This window comes from Cyprinus carpio, chromosome B23 (assembly GCF_018340385.1).
Source record: "Cyprinus carpio isolate SPL01 chromosome B23, ASM1834038v1, whole genome shotgun sequence".
NCBI lineage: Eukaryota > Metazoa > Chordata > Actinopteri > Cypriniformes > Cyprinidae > Cyprinus > Cyprinus carpio.
This window is the reverse complement of record NC_056619.1, coordinates 12,158,785-12,179,286: the sequence shown is the minus strand read 5'-3', so window position 1 is coordinate 12,179,286 and position 20,502 is coordinate 12,158,785. Positions and strand designations below refer to the sequence as shown.

The 20,502-nt window shown below is 35.3% G+C and overlaps 1 protein-coding gene across 3 annotated transcripts in view; it reads left to right on the top strand.

The window, feature by feature from the left end:
* tafa1a (TAFA chemokine like family member 1a) overlaps positions 1 to 20,502 on the top strand; it is a 59,091-nt gene that overhangs the window by 19,612 nt on the left and 18,977 nt on the right. The window contains exons 3-4 of one of the 3 annotated variants that reach the window (XM_042750870.1): positions 1,557 to 1,717; positions 2,607 to 2,736. In XM_042750870.1, coding sequence (XP_042606804.1) covers positions 1,709 to 1,717; positions 2,607 to 2,736 — 139 coding nt within the window. In that variant the 5' untranslated portion in view covers positions 1,557 to 1,708. Of the gene's footprint in view, positions 1 to 1,326; positions 1,718 to 2,606; positions 2,737 to 20,502 lie in introns of those variants that run through there. The other 2 variants (XM_042750872.1, XM_042750871.1) reach the window with 2 other exon arrangements.

Genomic DNA, 20,502 nt, shown 5'->3' with positions numbered 1-20,502 from the left:
ATTATAGCTCTGATGTGCAGCAAAAGATTGTTGAGTTCCACAAAATAGAAAGTGGCTGTAAGAAAAGAGATAAAGCATTGGAAATTCCCATTTCCCCCCCAAAAAACGTAAAAAAAATAAAAATAAAAAAATCTAACAGCACCTACATCGCCCCAAGTTGTTTTGGAAGGGTTTCAAGAAAAAATCCTCTTCTCCAGCACATTCAGTTGCCAGACACTACTGGAACTTCAAGCAGGACCAGGTTCTATAGTTATATATATATTTAAAAAAAAAATCAAATACCAACAGATAAAAAATCAAAACCTGACTGAATCTAACAAAAAAAAAAAAAAACATCAAAAATGGGTCACTGAAAATAAAACGAGGGTTCTGCCATGGCCATATATATATATAAACCAAATAAAATGTTTTACATAAAACCTAAATATTATATATATATATATATATATATATATATAAAACCTAAATATTATATACAGTATTTGCATGCTGCTGTTACATATATATATAAACCAAATAAAATGTTTTACATAAAACCTAAATATTATATACAGTATTTGCATGCTGCTGTTTGCAATTATAGCCAAATATTTAATTTTACCATTTATAATATACCACTGGCATTTTCTTGTTTGTTGGGACAATCAAACTTTATGTGTGCTTTTTACATATACATAAATTCAAGATTTATTGTCTTTCAAATTTATTAGTATACTTGCAAAACAACTCCTTTTTCGAATCTCAAAGTGCAAATTGAAAAGAGACATTCTGCACTAGTTTCTGCACATAATGCTTGCCCCTTTAAAAGAGCTAATTGATTGTTTTTAGGACCTGCTGATTGTGTCACAAGTCTATTGTCTGTAGCCTGGCTCAGTTTAAAGGGGGAAAAAAGAGAGTTTTGTTGTGCAGGACACTGCAATTTGTTGGTGACAAGCAAGTGACTCCAGGTCTGGGCTCAATTACATGCTGAGGATAGAAGGGGCTTAAAATCCTGAGAGTTACTGAGATCTCAATCACAATCTGTTTGCATGCTGAGTGAAAAACATTGCTCAAGGGGGGATTTGTGTTGCGCTAGAAAAAAAAAATGTTTTTGATAAATGTCAGTTCACCATAACCCAATGGAACAATATATTAAGATACAAATGCTCGGCATCATTTCCCAGTTTCCAGTGACTGCTAGATCAAGGCAGGTTTTAGATGAGAGATCATGTATAGCTTGAAGCTAGGAGCTCTCGTGTATCGGGAAAAAATAATTATGTGCAATAGGAGGGAGGAGGAGAAAGATGGAGTGAGGGACTAAGAGAAAGAGACAGAGAGAAAGTGTAAGAGAGAGAAAGAGATGAAATGGGAGAGTGAAGCAAGAAAGAGAGAGAGAGCAAGAAAGAGGGAGGGAGGAAGAGAGAGAGAGTACCGCCCTTCAGTTGTGTTTAAATGTGAAGCGGAAAATCATCACTATGGCTCAGGGGAGTGAAGAGGCGATTCTAGGGTTAGATGAGCGGGTTTGCTGTGCTTGAATCATAGCGCTCTCTCTCTTTCGCTATTTGTTTGTCCTACAGTGTCCCTGATTTCAGCTTCAGGCTTGAAAGTGAGAAGACAGAAGAACTGAGAGTTTCTACAAGACGACAATACCTGGACGCAGGGATATTTGGACACCTCACAATGGATGGATTGAGGACAAAGTGTTGAGTTCTCCTACGGCTGTCCCTGAATGATACAGGTACAGTAGTTGTTTCAGCTTTGTTTTGCTCTTTACCAAGTATCAGCATGCAGCTGATGCAATAGAAATGTTCAGAAAACAAATATATAATGTTTTTACCTTGATGCAAGGAAAATGGTTGTTTTTTCTGAAAAAGGAGTGCACTGAAAGATCAGCATGAATACCTTTATCTGATCTCACATTAGTGATTATTATAGCCTAGATTATGAAGTATATGCCGTGAGACTGAATGGCTGGCTCTTTTCATAAGTTCTCCAGACGGTTTTATAGTTTTATAGTCTGACATTCAATTTCAGTACATGCTATGTGGATAACTGAAGAAAATGTGACTGCCTAGTCATAACTCTAATTTATGAATATGAATAGGCAATTGGAGACTCAAGGAAGGAGGCAGACTGTAAGGTGGCTGAGCGAAAAAAGAAACCATTTGGCACTTTCATTTCTAAATGTGGCCTAATAGACACACTAAGAGGCTGAAAGCAAGTCGGTCTACATAGAGATTGGATCTGCGAGATTTTCTCTGCACTGAAAAAAAATGTTGTGTGGAAACAATTTCTCACACAGAAATTGCTAGTGCATTTCACAAACAATTACAAAGAAATGGAAAGCAACACTGAATTCAATGTGAAAAACTAAAGTATAAAAACTGAAATACTAATGTAAAGCATACTCAAATAACAGTTTTATTTACAAATTCCTAGTCATTTTTTGATAGTGAGGAAGTTCTGTCAGACTCACATAAACAAGAATTTATCTTTTTTCAGATTTAATTAGAAATACCAGGTTTGAATGAACTTCATGGCATTCACAGCACTTAAAAAGGAATGAATGGAAGTGAGAAATGGAAAGGGAGTGTGTGAGTTACTGACCTCTCTCTGTGTATCTTCAGAGGAGTGTTGGGATGTCGTGGCTGGTGTGGGTGTGGGTCAGTGTGACAGTCCTGCTGATGTGTGAGGCTACTTTCTATGAGACCATCCAGCAGCACCTGGCCCCACCCGGAACCAACATACAGATCCTCGGTGAGTCCTTCCTTCTCTTCATCTCCTGTCTCATCGTTCACTCTGACATCAGCATGATTTATCCATCTCAATCTGAAAGTCCACACAACCAAAGATTTCATGCATCAAAAGAACACAAAGAGATTGTAAAAGTATATAAATCGAGCAGTTTAATACAAATCTTCTAAAGAGATACAATCGCTTTATATATTGAAGAGATTTAATTGATGCTCATACATATAGTATAGCACATTGATGTGCCACATCAAATATGGTAAACGGAAGCTCAGACATGCTTATGTGACATGCAAAGATCAAACCTTATTGGTTCTCACATTTCAAGCAAGCATGTCTGAGTTTCTGTTTACCATAATTGATGTGCTCTATTACTCAATATATGTGCTTTGATCAGTGTTTCTATATGGATAAAAGCCTAAAATGAAGACGACAGACAAACTTTCTGTTTTCAATTTCCAATTCCTATAAAGAAATTAAAGGGATAGTTCACACAAAAATGAAAATTCTGAAATGAAAATAGTTTCACATGGACTATTTTAACAATGTCCTCACTACCTTTCTGGGCCTTAAACGTGTCAGTTGCGTTGCTGTCTATGAAGAGTCAGAAAGCTCTCGGATTTCCTCAAAAATATTGTTTGTGTTCCGAAGACAAACAAAGGTCTTACAGGTTTGGAACGACATGAGGGTAAATAATTAATGACAGAATTTTCATTTTTGGTGAACTATCCCTTTAAGAGAGCAGCTAATCTGAAGAATTTTCATAATAATAATAATTCAACAAAGAATATTTAAAGAAAAATAAACATATACAAAATAACAATATAAGAGTATATACAAAGTATTTAGGTATTTAACGTGTACAGTAAAATATAAACAATATAATATAATATAACATAATATAATATATAAGCTATTTTTGATATCCTTTTCTATATGACACGAAAATGGAAGATGGTGTGAGAGTATTTGAAGGGCTTTTTGCTGCTGTTTACTTCCACTGGTTAATCCACCATGGCGGACAATCAAAATTAATTGCAGGTGAAGGTTTTAATCACTGGTTTGTTAGGCAGTGTATTATTAAGTAGTGCACACAACTTCAACAAATCCTTTTCTTAATTGAATTCTCATTGGTGCAACTCTGATTCAGGAAAGTAGACAAACGGGATTTCTAGCACAGTGGTTCTCAACATGGCATTGCTGCAGGACCCAGATTTGGACATTTATCAAGTGGCAACCCAACACAGTAGCAGAATTGTTTTGATGGTTTTAAGCTCTCGGTATTCAGTAATTCACTGCACACAACACATTTTGGTCTGTATTTAATGATGTCTGGGTTTGCAGAGGTTTTTTTTATGCTTTTCAAGGAGTCAAGCACTTGATATCAAGGACATGTCAAGTAACTCTGCCTAATTTGGCTAGCTTTTACCATCTGTAAATGGACGATAAATTTGCATTGGAGTCATGTCTTTTGACATCAGCAATTTTTTCCTTCCAAGTTCATACATTACTATGCTAACTAAGCACAATTATATGGTAAGTTGTACTTTTTATTTTTATTTAACAAAGACTTTTTTAGTTTTTTCTTTTGTTTTTGATCCCTATCAGAACATGCAAAACGCCAGCTGAGAACTGCTCTCTGACCTCGTGGTTAGCCAAGTTTACAAGCACCTGGGGTGTGAGAGGAAATTTCAATATTTGTTCAGGTTCAAACAAACTTACAGTTTTTCTTCCACACATCGGGTCAAGAGGACATTAGACATTTTTATCAGAATGTAAATCTATTAGAAAATCCTGTTTATCTAATATCTCAGCAGTCTGGGGTGGTTTTAAGGTTCACCTAAATTGAAACAGAGCACAAATGCTTCTTGTAACCTCACACCTTCAAATGAGAGGGCTTAAAGCAATTTAAGACCGTACCACTTACCTTAACTAATCTTGCTAGAGGCACTTTAGTGGGATTGGATCCTGAATTGGAATTGATTTTATTGTACAGACTATAGAACAATTATAGAGGTACATGCTATTCTTGATTCAAAGTAGAAGGTCGGTGGAGTTTTGCCTCTTTGACATCAAATACTTTTGACTATTTAGATTTGGCTTTAGTGTCATTCAGAATGTAAATAGAGCAATGTTAGGAAGGCTAGCCCTGATTAAACAATTGAGCTCCAGCTAAGAGACTTATCAGAGCACAGTAGTATTTCTTAACAATCACGTTCATCTTAAATGGAAGGCTATATATTGGCTCTCTGGGATTCCACTACCCTAAATCTGAATATCAAAGCAGATAAAAAAACAAACAAAAACTGCACAGATTGGGCTTTTATGAGCTTTGGTGACGTTGCATAAAATTCACATTTGGTGCTGGATGGAATGAATGGACAGAGATTACATTTAAGTGTCCATATGTTCTCTCAAATGATGAACAATACTGAGGCATTTAGATTTTTCTTGACTAAGTATAAAAAGAGGCACTAAATAATTCATATTTAAGTCCCCATTCTGCTCCAAAGAGATGATTTCTCTAAAAGACGTCAATTTATGGTCATGTTTTCTGCACTACTTAATTTACAAAGGAAGGAATTTGAGATATCAATGTTTTCTGAAACAACATCTTCACAGCCATTTCCTTTTACCACTTGTCTTATATGAAAAACACAAACAACCGGCACCGATTGTAGTAGCTCCAGGATGCATTTGCATGTTGTAAAAACATCAAGCTCAGCAACCATTCTCTCAAACTGCCAATCATATAAGAAAAAATGTATAAAGGTCAGCCAAACTGACAACATCTGCTCTGCTTTCAATCCTTGTGTGATTATGTCGACATTTTTGATGTTATGACAAGTGTGATCTCTAACTGTAATGCTTTTTCCAGTCAGGGTGAGATTGTGGCTTTGGAGAGGGTGGGAGTGTGTGCGTGTGTGTGTTGTGTTACAAAGAGATATTTAAGCATTGAGTGCTTTGAGGCTGGTAGATTGTCCTGAGTATCAGGGTTGACAGGTCATGAATTGTTGCTGTACCGTTGCTATCATTAAAACCATCAATGTAACTAGTTACCAAGATCACTGCAGGAAATTGCAAAACACTGTTGTTCACAAACTGATGAATTGAGCTTGCATCCGTTGCGAAAATATATATATATAAGAGAGAGAGAGAGAGAGAATATATGTATAGATAGAGAGAGAGAGAGAGAGAGAGAGAGAGAGAGAGCATATGTTTGATTTATGCAGTATTGACTATTATGCAGTGTAAACTGCACATATGAATGTGGGAAAAAAAATATCGCTTGGCAACTGCAAACAGCCTATAGTTAGAAAAATGAACAAAATTTAAGCAATAAGGTTTGAGAAGATGTGCAACATAGCGAATACAGTCATAGATAAAAGGTGCTGGTAGACACAGCATAGATTTTAAAATCAACCACACAATAAAAATATTGGGAATTATTAAACTAGAAGATAGGAATGGACATTATATGGTCACTAGTTGAAGCGAGAGATAATTGATTGGTATCAGTCAATATTGGATATATATTGTAAAAGTGTTGAATATTTAAATGTTCATTCTTATATTGTTTTTATTATTTTTAGATAAGCTTTGCCCTCATCTAACACTCATTTAAGTTTCAGGTATAAAAACGAATAATTGAATTACACTGATAAATGTAATCTCTAGCACATCTCAAAATGATATGCATTTTCATAAAGTACATTATAATGTTATGATTTCTAAAGAAACTTGCAGCATTTAAAATGACTGACTTTAGTTTTTAGTTTAATTTTTAATTCAAATAAAATAGTATATCATTCATTGGTTATCTGCCATAACAGGAAAATAATTATTGATATCAGCCAGAATTTTAATATCGGAGCATCCCTACTAGTAGATGAACTCCCTGAAATAACAGAACGCTGATATGCAATAAAAATAATGATCCATTATGGGAGTTGTGGAGTGATGTGTTGAACAAATCAAAGCTGATTCTATATTGTGATTGGTCAACACAACTGGGGTCCCCACCTTAATGCGAGGGAGGGGTTTGAGTGCCCCCTCTTTGGAACTAAAACAATGTAATGACCTATCAGAAGCCAGGATTGGAACTATCTCTTCTATAATGCTAAAAATAATATTATACTCATTTAAATAATTGGCCATACATTTACATTTATTTAAATATGTATTTAAATATCTATTATAATTATATAAACTATTATAATATAAATATTTAATATGATATATATTATAAATAAAAACAAAATACATTTATACTGTGTATTAAGCATTGGTGTATTTTATCATAGTGCTACAGTATAAGCCACACAGAGTCACAGTTTACAGGTAAAATCACTGCAAAGCACAGTTTCTTCTGGCTTATAGCTTTAATAAACCAAAAGCAATCATTTAAAGGCTGAATATAGATGACTACATATCTATCTAACTTCTGACAAACATTTTTGTACATCAAGGAATCTGAAATATTGCAGCTATATGCATTGAAACACCATGCCCATAGTGCAAGTGATTGCATCTGTTTTAATTTTTCTACATGATGTGTGTACAACGGCCGCTCTGTGGGCTCACAGGTCCTGATTTACTTGCTGCTGAAATGCGATGCAAATCGATGATTATATGTGTTTTAAATGTAGAGATGGATAGAAGCGAGGGATAGAGAGAGCGAAAGACAGATGGAGAGACAGACAGAGTGAGGAACGTGTAGCGCTTCTCACAGATGTGCTGCCGGCTGTTCATGCTCTCCAGCTCAGATAGACAGGTGAGGATGGGTGATTCATGAGACCAGGTCTTTATTCAGCTCTGACAGCTGCAACAGCACTAAGCAAATTGTGTTTGTCATGCATGCATAGCTGCCATGTTTTAGTGTTATGAGTCTGAACTCTCCAGATGTAGAAAATAACTCATCTTTAACAAACCGAGACCTGAACCAACCCTTTACAAACAAACACAGACACAGTTTCTCGGGCCCCTGGGAGACCAACACCAAGTCCAAGGACAAGTAGGCTATTACAAAACCAACCACACCGGAATCGACCTGGGTAGTTCAGAGATTTAAAGTGCAAGTGTTAATAACGGACAGGCGGCTAACTGTATTACGTTGAAAATAACAGCAGGCTAATCCGATAACTGCGGATTGGCTGCCTCTTTACTTTAACAGCAACACAACTGTGACTTATGAGCTTCTTGCTGTGGTTTTAGAGGGCAGATATCATATCAATCTTGTGGAGTTTCTGGGAAATATAGATTGTCTGTCAGATTCACTTTACTTGTTAGGTTCTTGATCAATGTAGCTCTTCCTGGACATGAAGCTGTGAAAATGTATGACATGTTGCAATATGTATCAACATACATCCAGACATGGTCATATAAGGCTTCAGATATACATTATGCCATATCTCCATTTATCCGTGTAAGCTGAGGCTTGAACAATAGATGATACAATATAGGCCTATATATATCAGATCAGTGTCTTTAAAAGGTATGCACTTCTTTTACTAGTCTTAGTAATGGTAAAATGTAAAAAAAAATAAAAATAAAAAAAAAACTTTTTGTCTTACTTCACTGGCAAATTAAATACAAATCTAACAAAATTTTTAATATTAAAATTCTTGATATCAATTTCTGTCTCTCAAGTAAATGCATCTTGTTTTAGGAATGTTCAGACATTTTTTTGTTTGTTTTAGGAAACTTTTTTCCTTTTTTTCAATGTAGTCAACTGCTGTATGTAGGTCTTGTACTCTTCTTTTAGAGTGTATGTTTTGTTAAAAGCATCTCCTGTCAGTACAGATATCCTCACAGGTAAATATCTACTAAAATCTCTGTTGAAATTAATATTAAATGTCTTATTACTGCTGCTTGACTGAGCATATGGTGTAAAGCACACTATATGGGATAATTCATCTGTACTGTGCAGGTTGGTTCATACATTGGATTTTTTCTGGTTTACTTTGCTGGTAAAAAAAAAATGCATAAAAGCGAGATGATATTGATAATAAATTGGAATTAACACAACTGATGCAGCTGGATAGACGCTTCTTATGGACTTAAAGATGATAAACTTAATCCTAAAAACATATGAGAAAAAAGACAAGACACATTTGTCTGTTTTATATCTTTTTTGCTTAAAACATTGAATCATATTTAACTACATTGTTTATAGAATTCAATTAAAGCATGAAAAGGGAGATATCTGCAGACATTCAGAGCTGAGGTGTGTAATAAAACATTTTACAAGCAACCACAAATATTTCATTTATTCCTGTAGATGCTTAACCAGAGCCTGATTCTTTTTAAGAGGCTCCTAAATATATTTTTTTGCTCCAAATTCCCAACTCGTGACATTTTTGTGTTCCCATCAGCAAATCAGTGTGATCGTGACATCATTTTCCTCTCGGCTCTACAGTCATTAGTCACATGCCATTTAAGTTCAGTTAATTGGCTCAAAACAGCTTGGCAGCAGAACTGAGCACCCATGAAGATGGCAGCCTCCAGGTCACGTACTTCCAGGCCTGGCCAGATGCCAGCCGAGCAACCGCCGCTGAAAAAATGGGAATTCTAACAGATAGCTCTCTCCAGGTATCACATAAATCTATTTATTTGCCAGCAAATAAACAAACAAACAGTCCAACCCTTAACTCACGCTGTTTTAACTTATTTAATAGTTAAATGCATTCATTGCGGGAGATCTGGCAGTATTTCAAATCTTTCCTAGGCTACAATAAAGACATGCCTGGATCTCTTTGAATCAAAGCGTCATCTGGTTTCCGCTCTGCCATTAAAGTTTCTCTGGAGGAAATCTCCAGGAGGGCTCAATAAAGCTCAATAACAGAGGTGACGTGGATGCCGGGTCTCCATCTGCAGCTCTAGGCTGCCGAAGCCGCCCGAAGACTTTCCTACAAAGTGCCTCTGACAGAATCAGGGCTCGACTGCGGCACAGCATCCTGCTTGTCCTTCTTTGTATTAAATATATCTCAGCGGCATGAGAGAGAAGACAGTCATCTGTGATAATTCCCCCCACACGTAACGACGGATGCAGGCCATGGATGTAGCTACATCAAAACAAACATGGAATATGTTTTTCATCTGCTGCAAAACAAAGGTTATCTTACCGAATGTACAGCACTGACAGTTTAATAGCCTTATATAATACAGCTCCTAAAGGCACATTATTTTAGCAGAGATGTTCCGTCCATCTCTCCCGCTTCCATCCAATCTTCCTGACAGTGCCAGCTCGCCTGTAGGAACAATGGGAGAGTCGTACAGTCTCAGCCCCTGGGCTGTCCTCCATCTGCTCTCTGTCACACTACTCTCTCTCTCTCTGCTCCAGACAGCGCTTCTATGAATGCCAATCTGACCTCACAATACCTGAAGCCACCAGACACATCCAGCCACATATTACCTCCGAATTCTACCCTTGCCAGAGCACGGAGGAAGTCCTATATCAACTTTATTACATCAGTCTTATGAGTTTTACTAGACATGTGACATCTACTGAGCAACCTGAACCAAGAGACAGATTTATATTTCTTTTTCTTTTCTTTAAAACACAAAACTTCTGTACATTTTTTTTTTTATTATTTCAAGTTGTTAAACATGCACAGTCAAAGCCAAACATATATTTACTATAAGTAACACCACATCTTCAGTATCAACAATATGGTGCCCCGTGCTGGTAATGCATTTCAAGTAAAGCAAGTTAAGTAACTAGTGAGTTACTTTTTTAAACAAGTTATGCAAGTTACTCTGTTTTCCTATTTATTTACTGATACCTCTCCTGTCGGTGTGTTTAGAAAAATTGGGAGTGAATTGCAGACTTCAGCCTGAGGCTTACTGATTTCACTTTTGGTGTGAAAGGGCCTTTTACAGTTGCCAAAAATATATTGTTTTTTTTTGAGGTGTGACAAAAGTAATGCAAAAGTAAAATAAACCAATAAATACAATAAAAAAAAATTAAATAAAGCAATTAAATATTGTAGTACATAATAATTCAATATTATAATGCATTTACCTTTAATAGTGACTTTCCCCAACACTGATTGTGCCAATGAAAGAAGTATTCACCCCCTTAGAAAAAAAATCTGTCAAATTGAATTACAGTTATTGAATACAAAATAAATATTCTGAACCAAACTGAATCACAGAAGATTTATTTAGACTTTTATGACACACTGATGAACAGTTTTTTTTGTTTTTGTTATACTATATGTCAAAGTAAGAATTACTACAAATTAGTCAAAAATAACCATATCCAAAAGAAATTCAAGCCCAAATCAAGTATTTAGTAGATCTATCTTTGGCAGCAATTCTAATCTATCTCGAGTCTATGTGGATTTAGATCTGGCCACTGCAATTTTTCCCATTGTTCTTTGAAAAACTGCTCAAGACAGGCTGCATGGAGATTGTTTAGTGGAGCCTTTTTCAAACCATTCAAAAATTCTCAATTGGATTGAGATTTGGACCAATCCAAGAGTTTAGCATTGTCTTTTTTATGACTGAGGTCTTCTTCTCTCAAGGTTTGAGGTCAGTTCTATAAAAATAATAATAATAATAATAAACAAGTTACAAGTGAATTCAGGCATCAAAACATTATAATATACAATGTGAAAAATTTATAGATAGATAATTTTTTATATGAATTAACTTGTTTTTAATATACAGTCTATTCAATTATATACAGGCCTACACCAATAATGATTTAGATACATTTTATATAGGGGTAAATACTTAAAGCAATTATTTTGCTTTTTTATTTTTATTTTTGGAGACCATTTTTCACTTCATAAGATAATAAAGTGAGTCTTTTTCTATATAACTATAAAAATAAATATGTGTGTGTGTGTGAGTGTGTGTGTTAAATGTCACAAAGAAAAGCCTTTAAACTGATATAAATTAAGGATTTCTACTTTACATCTGTATGTTGTGTCGTTACATTATCTCTCATCTCGTTTTGGTTCAATGTGTTAATGCTCTCCAGATCTCCCATGACGCAATAAGCGTAGAACTTAAAGTGACATATTACTGATGCTGTCATGGCTACACTAAACTGATGATATGAAGCTGCGTTCTCCGTTTGATGATTTGTGGTTTCAAGGGGGATTTGCTGGGGTAATCAAAGTCTTCACAGCACAGTAAAACACTGATCTGCTCTATCCATTAATCCCCTCTAATTGATTTCATATCTCGCAAACGGCAGAAGTTTAATAGGCTTGTTTGTGCCATCAGTTTCAAAACAAACAATTTCCAGTGTGCAAGTGAGAAATCTATATTGCAGATGAGTTCAGGCTGATGTTCAGATATTCAGCAGGGAGGAACAGAAACTGAGCTGCTGATGCATAGCCAGACATTGCCCTTATTGTTATTTGTTGTAGTTTTAAATTTGTTTCTGTGAAACAAAACATGACAGCTCCAGAATTAGAACAAATCTAGACAGAGCAACAGACTCAAGTGTTGTGCTGTCTCGCTTACAATTCAACTTTCCTGCCATGGAAATTTTCTGCATAATTTGTGTGTAAGGAAACAACCCATCCGTGATTTGTGAATCATATTCTGTGAATAGCTGATGAGAATCAATATACTAGTCCAACATGGCCAGATGATGTGGACAGAATATTAGTGTTGCTTTGTGTAACTGGGCAGATTTGTAAACCACTGTTGTGGGATGAAGAAGAAACCTGTGTAAAACCAAAAAAAAAAAGGAAAAACAAGTTTGATTATAAATGATTACATTGATTACATGATTACATATTGTTCACACAATACCAAAAAATAATTATTTATAATTCATCGAATCTCCCTAATTCCTCTTTAAATGTAAATTTCTCTGATGTTCTTATTTGAATTGTGAAAAATGTCATAATTGAAAAGGAGGCATAATTCAAAAATCCAGCGCAAGTGCCAAGTTCTTAGAAATGTAATCTCGGTATTCATGTTGCTTTCATTCATCCATCAAACACCATTTTCAAAAGAAAAATTAACTGATTTAAATGACAGGTCAAATTAAATGTAATGAAATACTTTCCTTACATATTGAATGCCGTTAATTATACTCATTTAGTACTCAATTTCTTGGGGTTAATCTATTTGACCTGAACTAACCTTGTTCATAAAAAAGGTCAAACTATATAATATTTTTAAAGACATACTGACCTAGATACACAATCATACAAGGTTTTTTTTAAACAAATTCCTTCACTAAATGTATATTAAAGAAATGAAAATAAAAGAATATCTTTTTTAATTTACAATTTCAGGCTTATAATATTCTTTTTTTCTTTACTGCAATCTGGACAAAAATGTCCTGACAATCACTCATTTTCAAAAGCCTAAAAAGGCTCAAATCAAGATTTTTTGCACTTGAATAAATCACACTGTGCATGATATGAGAACAAACTAAATCTTTAAAACAAAACTGACTTTTCATTGTGACACACTTTATGAGAGAGAAGACCATTCAAGACCTTCAATTTCACTTGAATGGACCAGAGTTTCAAAAGGAATATTAGTTAGGTAATGATTTCAACTTTCAGTTACTTCTCAACACTGATCACAAAAACAAAAAGCATCTCCATTTCTCAGAGTCTTCTATAGCAGTTACCAGTTTGAGCTTGTGGCTTGCAGTCAAAAATCGAGTTGATGAATAATTCAGAGGGTGTATCAAGAATGTGTTTGTGTGTAATTGTTTAAACAGCAGGAGTAATTGAAAGTGTACAGGCGGTGGTTGAGAAAAATGGATTTCGGTCGCCTACAGCTTAATTAATTACACCACACTTTGTTCTCACAGCCTCGCTCACAGCCACGAAGACCCAATAAGTGGATCCCCATGCAATAATAAACATGCCATCTCTCTGTATATGTCTCTCTCATTTACTCTTTCTCGCTTCCTCTTTTGCATCCACTCTCACACCTACTCTCTCTCACACAATTCCTCTTCCTACCTGCAGCAGTAGAGGTGGCAAGGCAATTGAACTGTTTTGCATGCGAAAGTTGCAGCCATCAGCCATACAGAGAAGTAATCAATCAAAAACCGTCGTGCAGACAGGAAAATGAAAACCACATTGAGAGGAAGCAAAATCTCTTGCAATTAATTTTAAGCTGTTCAACATCACTTGTAGCGTAACGCAGCTCAAGTTTTCATTGGTCTGAAATAGGTATTCAGTGAACCGATTCACTAAAGTTTATCAGCCATTCCAACATTACATAAAACAGAGCAACTGTGCAAGATTAACTGTCAATTTAATTAATCAGAATTTCTAACATCACATAACAGAGAGAAGACAGTTCAGGACGAACCAGTTGACTAAAATGAAGACATATTCATTTTTTAAAAATTAAAATATTAAAAATACAATTAGAAAATGATAAACATAGTTGATAAATACCATTTTTCTACCATTTTCATGTTTGTTTCATTTTTATAAGTCACAATTTTATTTGATTTTAGTTGTAATACTGTTTTGACCTATTTGCTATTTACTATGCTTACTATTTTCATTTTTCATAGAATGAATTTTGGTCAATTATATTTAAACCAGTTATGTAAATATAATAATTATAAAACAAGTACATAAGGAACTCACAACAATTAAACAACAGAAACTCATCAGAAACTCTTTAAAATGAATTGTCCCCCTTTATAAATTTATACTTTAGATAATAACACATGAGATTTCAAAATGTTTTTGGACCACAAAACTAGTAATGTCCCCGGTTACCATTTCAGAAATCTGATCACCTTATTCAGGATGAACCAAATCACTAAAATGAATTATACTTTAAAATATGTTACATATAAGAGAGAAGACTGTTCAGGATGAAATGATTCACTAAAATGAATCAGAATTTCTGGTGTAGCATCTGAGAATCAATCAGACAATCCAAAACATTCCTGTTATGACGCATTAAACCATTTAAATTTAATATATATATACACACATATCATTTATGCACAGATATGGTGCCCACAAATATTATCATTAAAGCCGCAACTATTTCATATATTTGGTGAAGCAGAACATTAGAGCCTTACTTAAGTTTTACAGAGCATTTTATTAATGAAGATTTCGAGATGTGTTTATTATATGTCATGTTATTACAGCTTTTTGATAAAGCAATTGAATTCCTTCTGAACTTCAAAAAACACCAGAATGCATTTATGAATGTAAAAGCATGTGTGTAATAAAATATTGTATCAAAATCGTGATTAAAATTGAAATCAAAATATAGATTAAAAAGTAGTGATTGTATCTTTTGTCCATTTCGCACAGCCCTGCACACATCTGAACACACTAAGAGCCCTTCAGATGAATAGAAGAGAGCGCTTTAGTACTTACGGGTTTGAGGGCAATTCTGAACTCATTTACACACATAATGACTAACTTCAGCAAGGGCAGGACTTTTCTCCAGTCTGGACGCCACTTTCAAAGAATTCAGTGCGAGCTAATGAATTCTACAGCATACAGTGGAAATGGACAGAAGGTTAGTGTGCCATTAATGTGTTCTAGCTGTGGACTGAAAAAACAGCAAATTCATATGCTGAATGTTTGAGAGAGACTAAAAATTAACTCAAGTCAAGCAAGTTAATGTTGAATTTTAATGATTACTCCAAGCATTAATAGTGCAGTTGCAATGATGCAGCAATGTAACATTTAGTTTTAATGTCTGTGCACAGTGTCATTTTATGCTATGTGTCTCAGACTTTAATATAATATTCCCATAGTTGTCTGGTACAACCTAATACTTTTTCATAAAGGGTATAAATGAGTGTCAAGTACAAAGAGTGCTGCTACAACATTTCATACTAAGGCTGAAACAATATTACAAATTATGGAATGCAATTTAAATTATTATCTTTTAATATATTGTTGTAAGCAAATTTACTTGATCAAAATGAATATTTTGCAATCACCTATTTCATTAAAAACATCATAAAATTAAATATAATATACTAAAATTGCTTATAACTTTAGTAAGTGTTGCTGTGTACAGTGATGCTATCAGGGGATGGTTGTTATGGCACATATATTTCCAGATTAACATGACAAAGCATTGATCTGATAAATGGTCTATATGAACTTTTGGACGGTAATGTAAGGCGGTGATTTCATCCCGCTACCTCATTTCTAATTGGTTAAACCGATGATGTTACAACTCACCCCATGTTACATCACTCCCCAGCCTCCCCTGGGGAAAAACCTGCAAGAAAACATAAACATTAATGAGATTAACATTTCGATATGCAATCAAGAGCAGTACATTTAAAATATCCCTACATCACTGGTATAATTTGACAAAATTTAAACATATTTCCACAGTGAGGGAAAAACTCATCACACCAGGAAATGACCAGAAAATAGAAGTCAATTCCCCACTAAATGTGCAAAAAGCGAGAGATAATAGGAATTAAACAGAGTTGTGAAATCAGTGTGTTTGAATTAACACATCAGTTCAGTGTTCTTCCCCCAGGCCATGTGAATATTCGTAATGAGAGTTTAAAAGGCCCACTGTGAGTTGTATTTTGTATGCCCTGCAAGCAAAACGGCAAGATTAGCACTACCTAAATCACAGCCAGAATGCTGTTAGTGCTTCTCTGATGCTAAATTATTAGCTTGTTAGTAAAACATGGTTTACGGGCAAAATGCGTGATCTCTTTTGTGGAATAATGAAACTTGACACTCTCACAAATATGATCTCCTGTGTCCATAATCACAATGCAAATGTTTAGATTGTTATATTCATTTTTTAAACCTTTTTTATTTGTACCCACAATGGCCATAGGACTCATTAAAGCTGAATATCATGGGACTTGTAAACGAAACGAACGGTAAACCGTGTCATAGCCATAAATACGATACACATTATGTTTTGTTGAGATATGCCGTTATTTTTCATTCAAGTCCACTTGGAAACTGCAGATAAATTTCAATGGGATGCATTTTCACTGAATCTGCATTCTTCTAATAAGACTTCTCCAAAATTAATTACCATTATTTCATATATATTTAATTACCTTATTATTTCCAAAGAGAAAACATCTTGAGTTGGAAATTGAGCCCAAAAGGGGGGGAAACTTCATAAATTAGCAAGATAGTGAGCAACCCGATCTGGGGCTTGGTACGTGATTAGAGCCGTTGTTGTTATTCATGTGTATTTTAGCATCCACACATTCTGGCGTTCACCTTCATGGAGTTATGAGGCCGTTATTGCAGCCCGAGCTCATTTCTCTCATTATGAGAGGATGAAGGGATTAGACAGAGGTTGTTTGAGGTGTGAATGGAGTAAGGAGGAAAAGCAGAGCGCGTGTGTTTGATAGTGTTAACATTGGACAATTTGAGCCCGTCACATTTATACAGCGCGAGTGGGCCGCTTTGATCAGTGTGGCAGTACTGAAAACAGATTGCTCTGTCCATGAAGACAGGTATTCAACAGGGTTCAGCGGCTGTGTATTTTTAGAAAAAGAGTAGATAATACTTATGTGCTTGAATGCATCTAGAGCAGCATAACCGAGAGCGGCTTAATTCGGTTCTACCAGTTCAAGCTCTCATCTCCTGGTTATTCATGCATGTGGGCAGACAATCTCATCATGTAATTGTGTTTGTCTGAAACACTTCTTCGCGACATTAACGGCAAAATTACTCAGGCCACAAGGCTGTCTGTATAGGTCTGTCATGTTGGTGGTGATTACGCTTGAGCATCAGACAGCTGTGTGAAGAGCAGCCAGGTCCAAATGTTCCACACACACGCCAGCCTCTTCTGGAGATGAGATGAGCTCTGTTGTGGAGACTGGAGGACGCTGGAGAGGAAGAGATTAGAAAGAGGACAGGGAATCGCTCGCACACACATCACATACTGATCAACCAGATAGACTTGACTATTTCAGCTGCACCCATTACAGGCAGAGGTACTTTCCCTAGACAGAGATTTACAGGGATGAAATTTGACATGGCACCCACAGTGAGGTCTGTAAGAAATGGTTTATGGTGTCTGGGTTGTGTAAGAACTTGACTGCTTTGCACAGACCTGAACTCCACTGGACACCCAAAGCACTTGACCTCAATGATGGCCGTGACTGAAAGGGAGCAAATCCACACAGCCATGATCTAGAGAAAAGCTTTCCTAGAAGAGTGGAAGCTGTTATAGAAGCAAATGGAGGAGCCACACTCTATTAATACTCGTGGTGTTGAAATTAAAATGTTCAACAAGCACATAAGCGTCATGTGCTTCAAACCTGATGGGGCACTTGCTTTTGGATTTCAAATGGAATTCAAATTCTTTTATAATAAAGTTGCAGAACTGTAAAAAAGTGTTTGTGTAAATATGCTGTGGCAGAAATCACACATCCACATGTCTAAAGTTAGTCAGGCCAGTTGACTCATGCCTTGTTCTGCAGATCATCTGCTTTAAACTGAATATTTGGTCATCTACCCACTCTCATGTCAATACAACAAACTCATTATTTTATTCTGTTGGAAAACAACTAAAGGGACTCTTTTCCATGCAATGGAAAGTAAAGTGATTTCTAGACATGAAGTAGCAATTTTGTTGGGTTTATTAAAATTACATTTCTGTATGCAAATCTGTGAATGTTTATATAAATCTATAAATTTACATAAAGTTAGATTGCTTGCCTGGTTAATAGTAAATATTTTGAAAATATTTGCATGTATATATATATATATATACACACACATTTATATTCTTATATTTTATATCAATATATTCATTATAGAAACAAAATTTTTCTTAAATATATACATGCATGTGTTTGTATTTATATATACATAATAAATATACTGTAAACAGAATTCACACATACATTATATAAACAAAAAACTTATTTTGGATGCGATTAAACATTTGAATTTGAATCTAGTGCACAGAGCACCCACATATATTTTTTTTTTTTTTTTTTTTTTTGGGGCGACCAGCTTCTCTTAAGGTCCTTTAGGAGATTCAGAATATGATTTCATGCCCCAGATCAGTTCCACTGTCTGAAGCTTCAGCCCGCTCTGAATGTGACAGCCCGTTGACGGCCTTTGAGGAAACGCATACTGATGTGGATAGATTCTCTCTCTTCCCCATCCTCTATCCTTTCTTCCCCTCTCCTTCTCCTCCCTCTCTCTTCTTCAGTCCCCTCTCTCTTTACCCCCTTTCATGCCATTCTTATTCATCTAAAAACAACACCAGCTCTCGCCTTTTGTAGTTGCACGGCATTTTAATAAAACATTGGCGGTTTTATACAGGTCTCCCTTGGCAGGCTGTTTTTCACTCAGCGCTTGGATAGTGGTGCTCGGAGGCATGTGTAGTTTTATAAACCACCAGCTTTCATTTGTCTTCTGTGACTCGTGCTTTCAGTCCCGCTATTGATATTTGCTTCACCCATGTGTAAAATACATGTGTTGTAAAAATCGTAGTGTGAAAAAAAACCCTACCTGCCATTTGAAAGGGCATTGTTTCGGGAAAATGAATCTACGACAGAGATAATAAATGGAATATGTGCCCATTCAGAGTTTTTGCATAATTTTAGCCGTGATATATAACCATGCCCAACGGCCACTGGAACGAGTGAAAAAACAAACTGTATATTCACACGTGAGTTGCTTACAGAGATGTGGCAAAAAAATGCATTGGCTGCTAGTCAGTTCAAATATCTTATTCTTTAGTGGTCGGGGTCAGAAAATAGCCTTGCTCTGCCTCGGTGCTGAAGCACACTCAGGGCAGAGGTGAAGAGATGCCTCAACAGAATACATCTTGCATTTGTTTACGGAGTATACCTTTCAATACTATATCTTTCTTTTCATTCGTATTTTGTTTAAGACACAGTGCCGTGCATTTTAAAGGGGTGTGCACTGGGGCGTCTCTCTCTGTTTGCCCTTCATGTGAAATCTCTCATTGTGAATCAGCTTCATCTCAAAGCTCTGAACAGCATGACTCCATCAGACTGACATCATGCCAGCAGCGGCAGCAGAGAGACTGAACATTTAAAAGTTTTTCCAAATGCTTGTTCTCAGCTAGTGCTAGCATTTTATGGAAGTGCATATTGTTTTCAGAGTCTATGAAAGTCTGTAAAAAGTAATTAATCTCCAGACTTATATGATAGAGCAACAAAACAATAAAAAAAAATAAAAAAATTAACACCTTAAAATATAACTTAAAAAATTCTCATATCCTCAACAATCATTCATTTACATTATTAATTTTTTATGTTTTTGAAAGGAGTCTCTTATGCTTACCAAGGCTGCATTTATTTGATTAAAAATACAGTAAATACTGTATATACAGTGATACTGTGAAATATTACTATATATAAATAACTGTTCATACATTTTAAAATGTAATTTATTCCTGTGATGGCTAAGCTTAATTTTCAGTAGCCATTACTCCAATCTTCAGTGTCACATCAGAAATCCTTCTAATATGCTGATTAAGCGTTTATACATAATATATTTGTGGAAACTGATACATTTTTTCAGGATTCCGATGAACAGAAAGTTCAAAAGAACAGCATTTATTTGAAATAGAAAACTGTCACCTATTATCATTTTAATGCATTCTTGCTGAATAAAAGCAATAAATAAATAAATAAATAAATTTAATCTTACAGACCCCAAAGTTTTAAACAGTAGTGTATTTATCAACCTTGACTTTGTCTTGCATTGTGACTTTATATACTGTATGATAACTGCGACTATCTACCAGTGTGTCTTTATTACTTATTTTTAAAGGGGTCATATGATGTTGCCAAAAAGAAAATTATTTTGT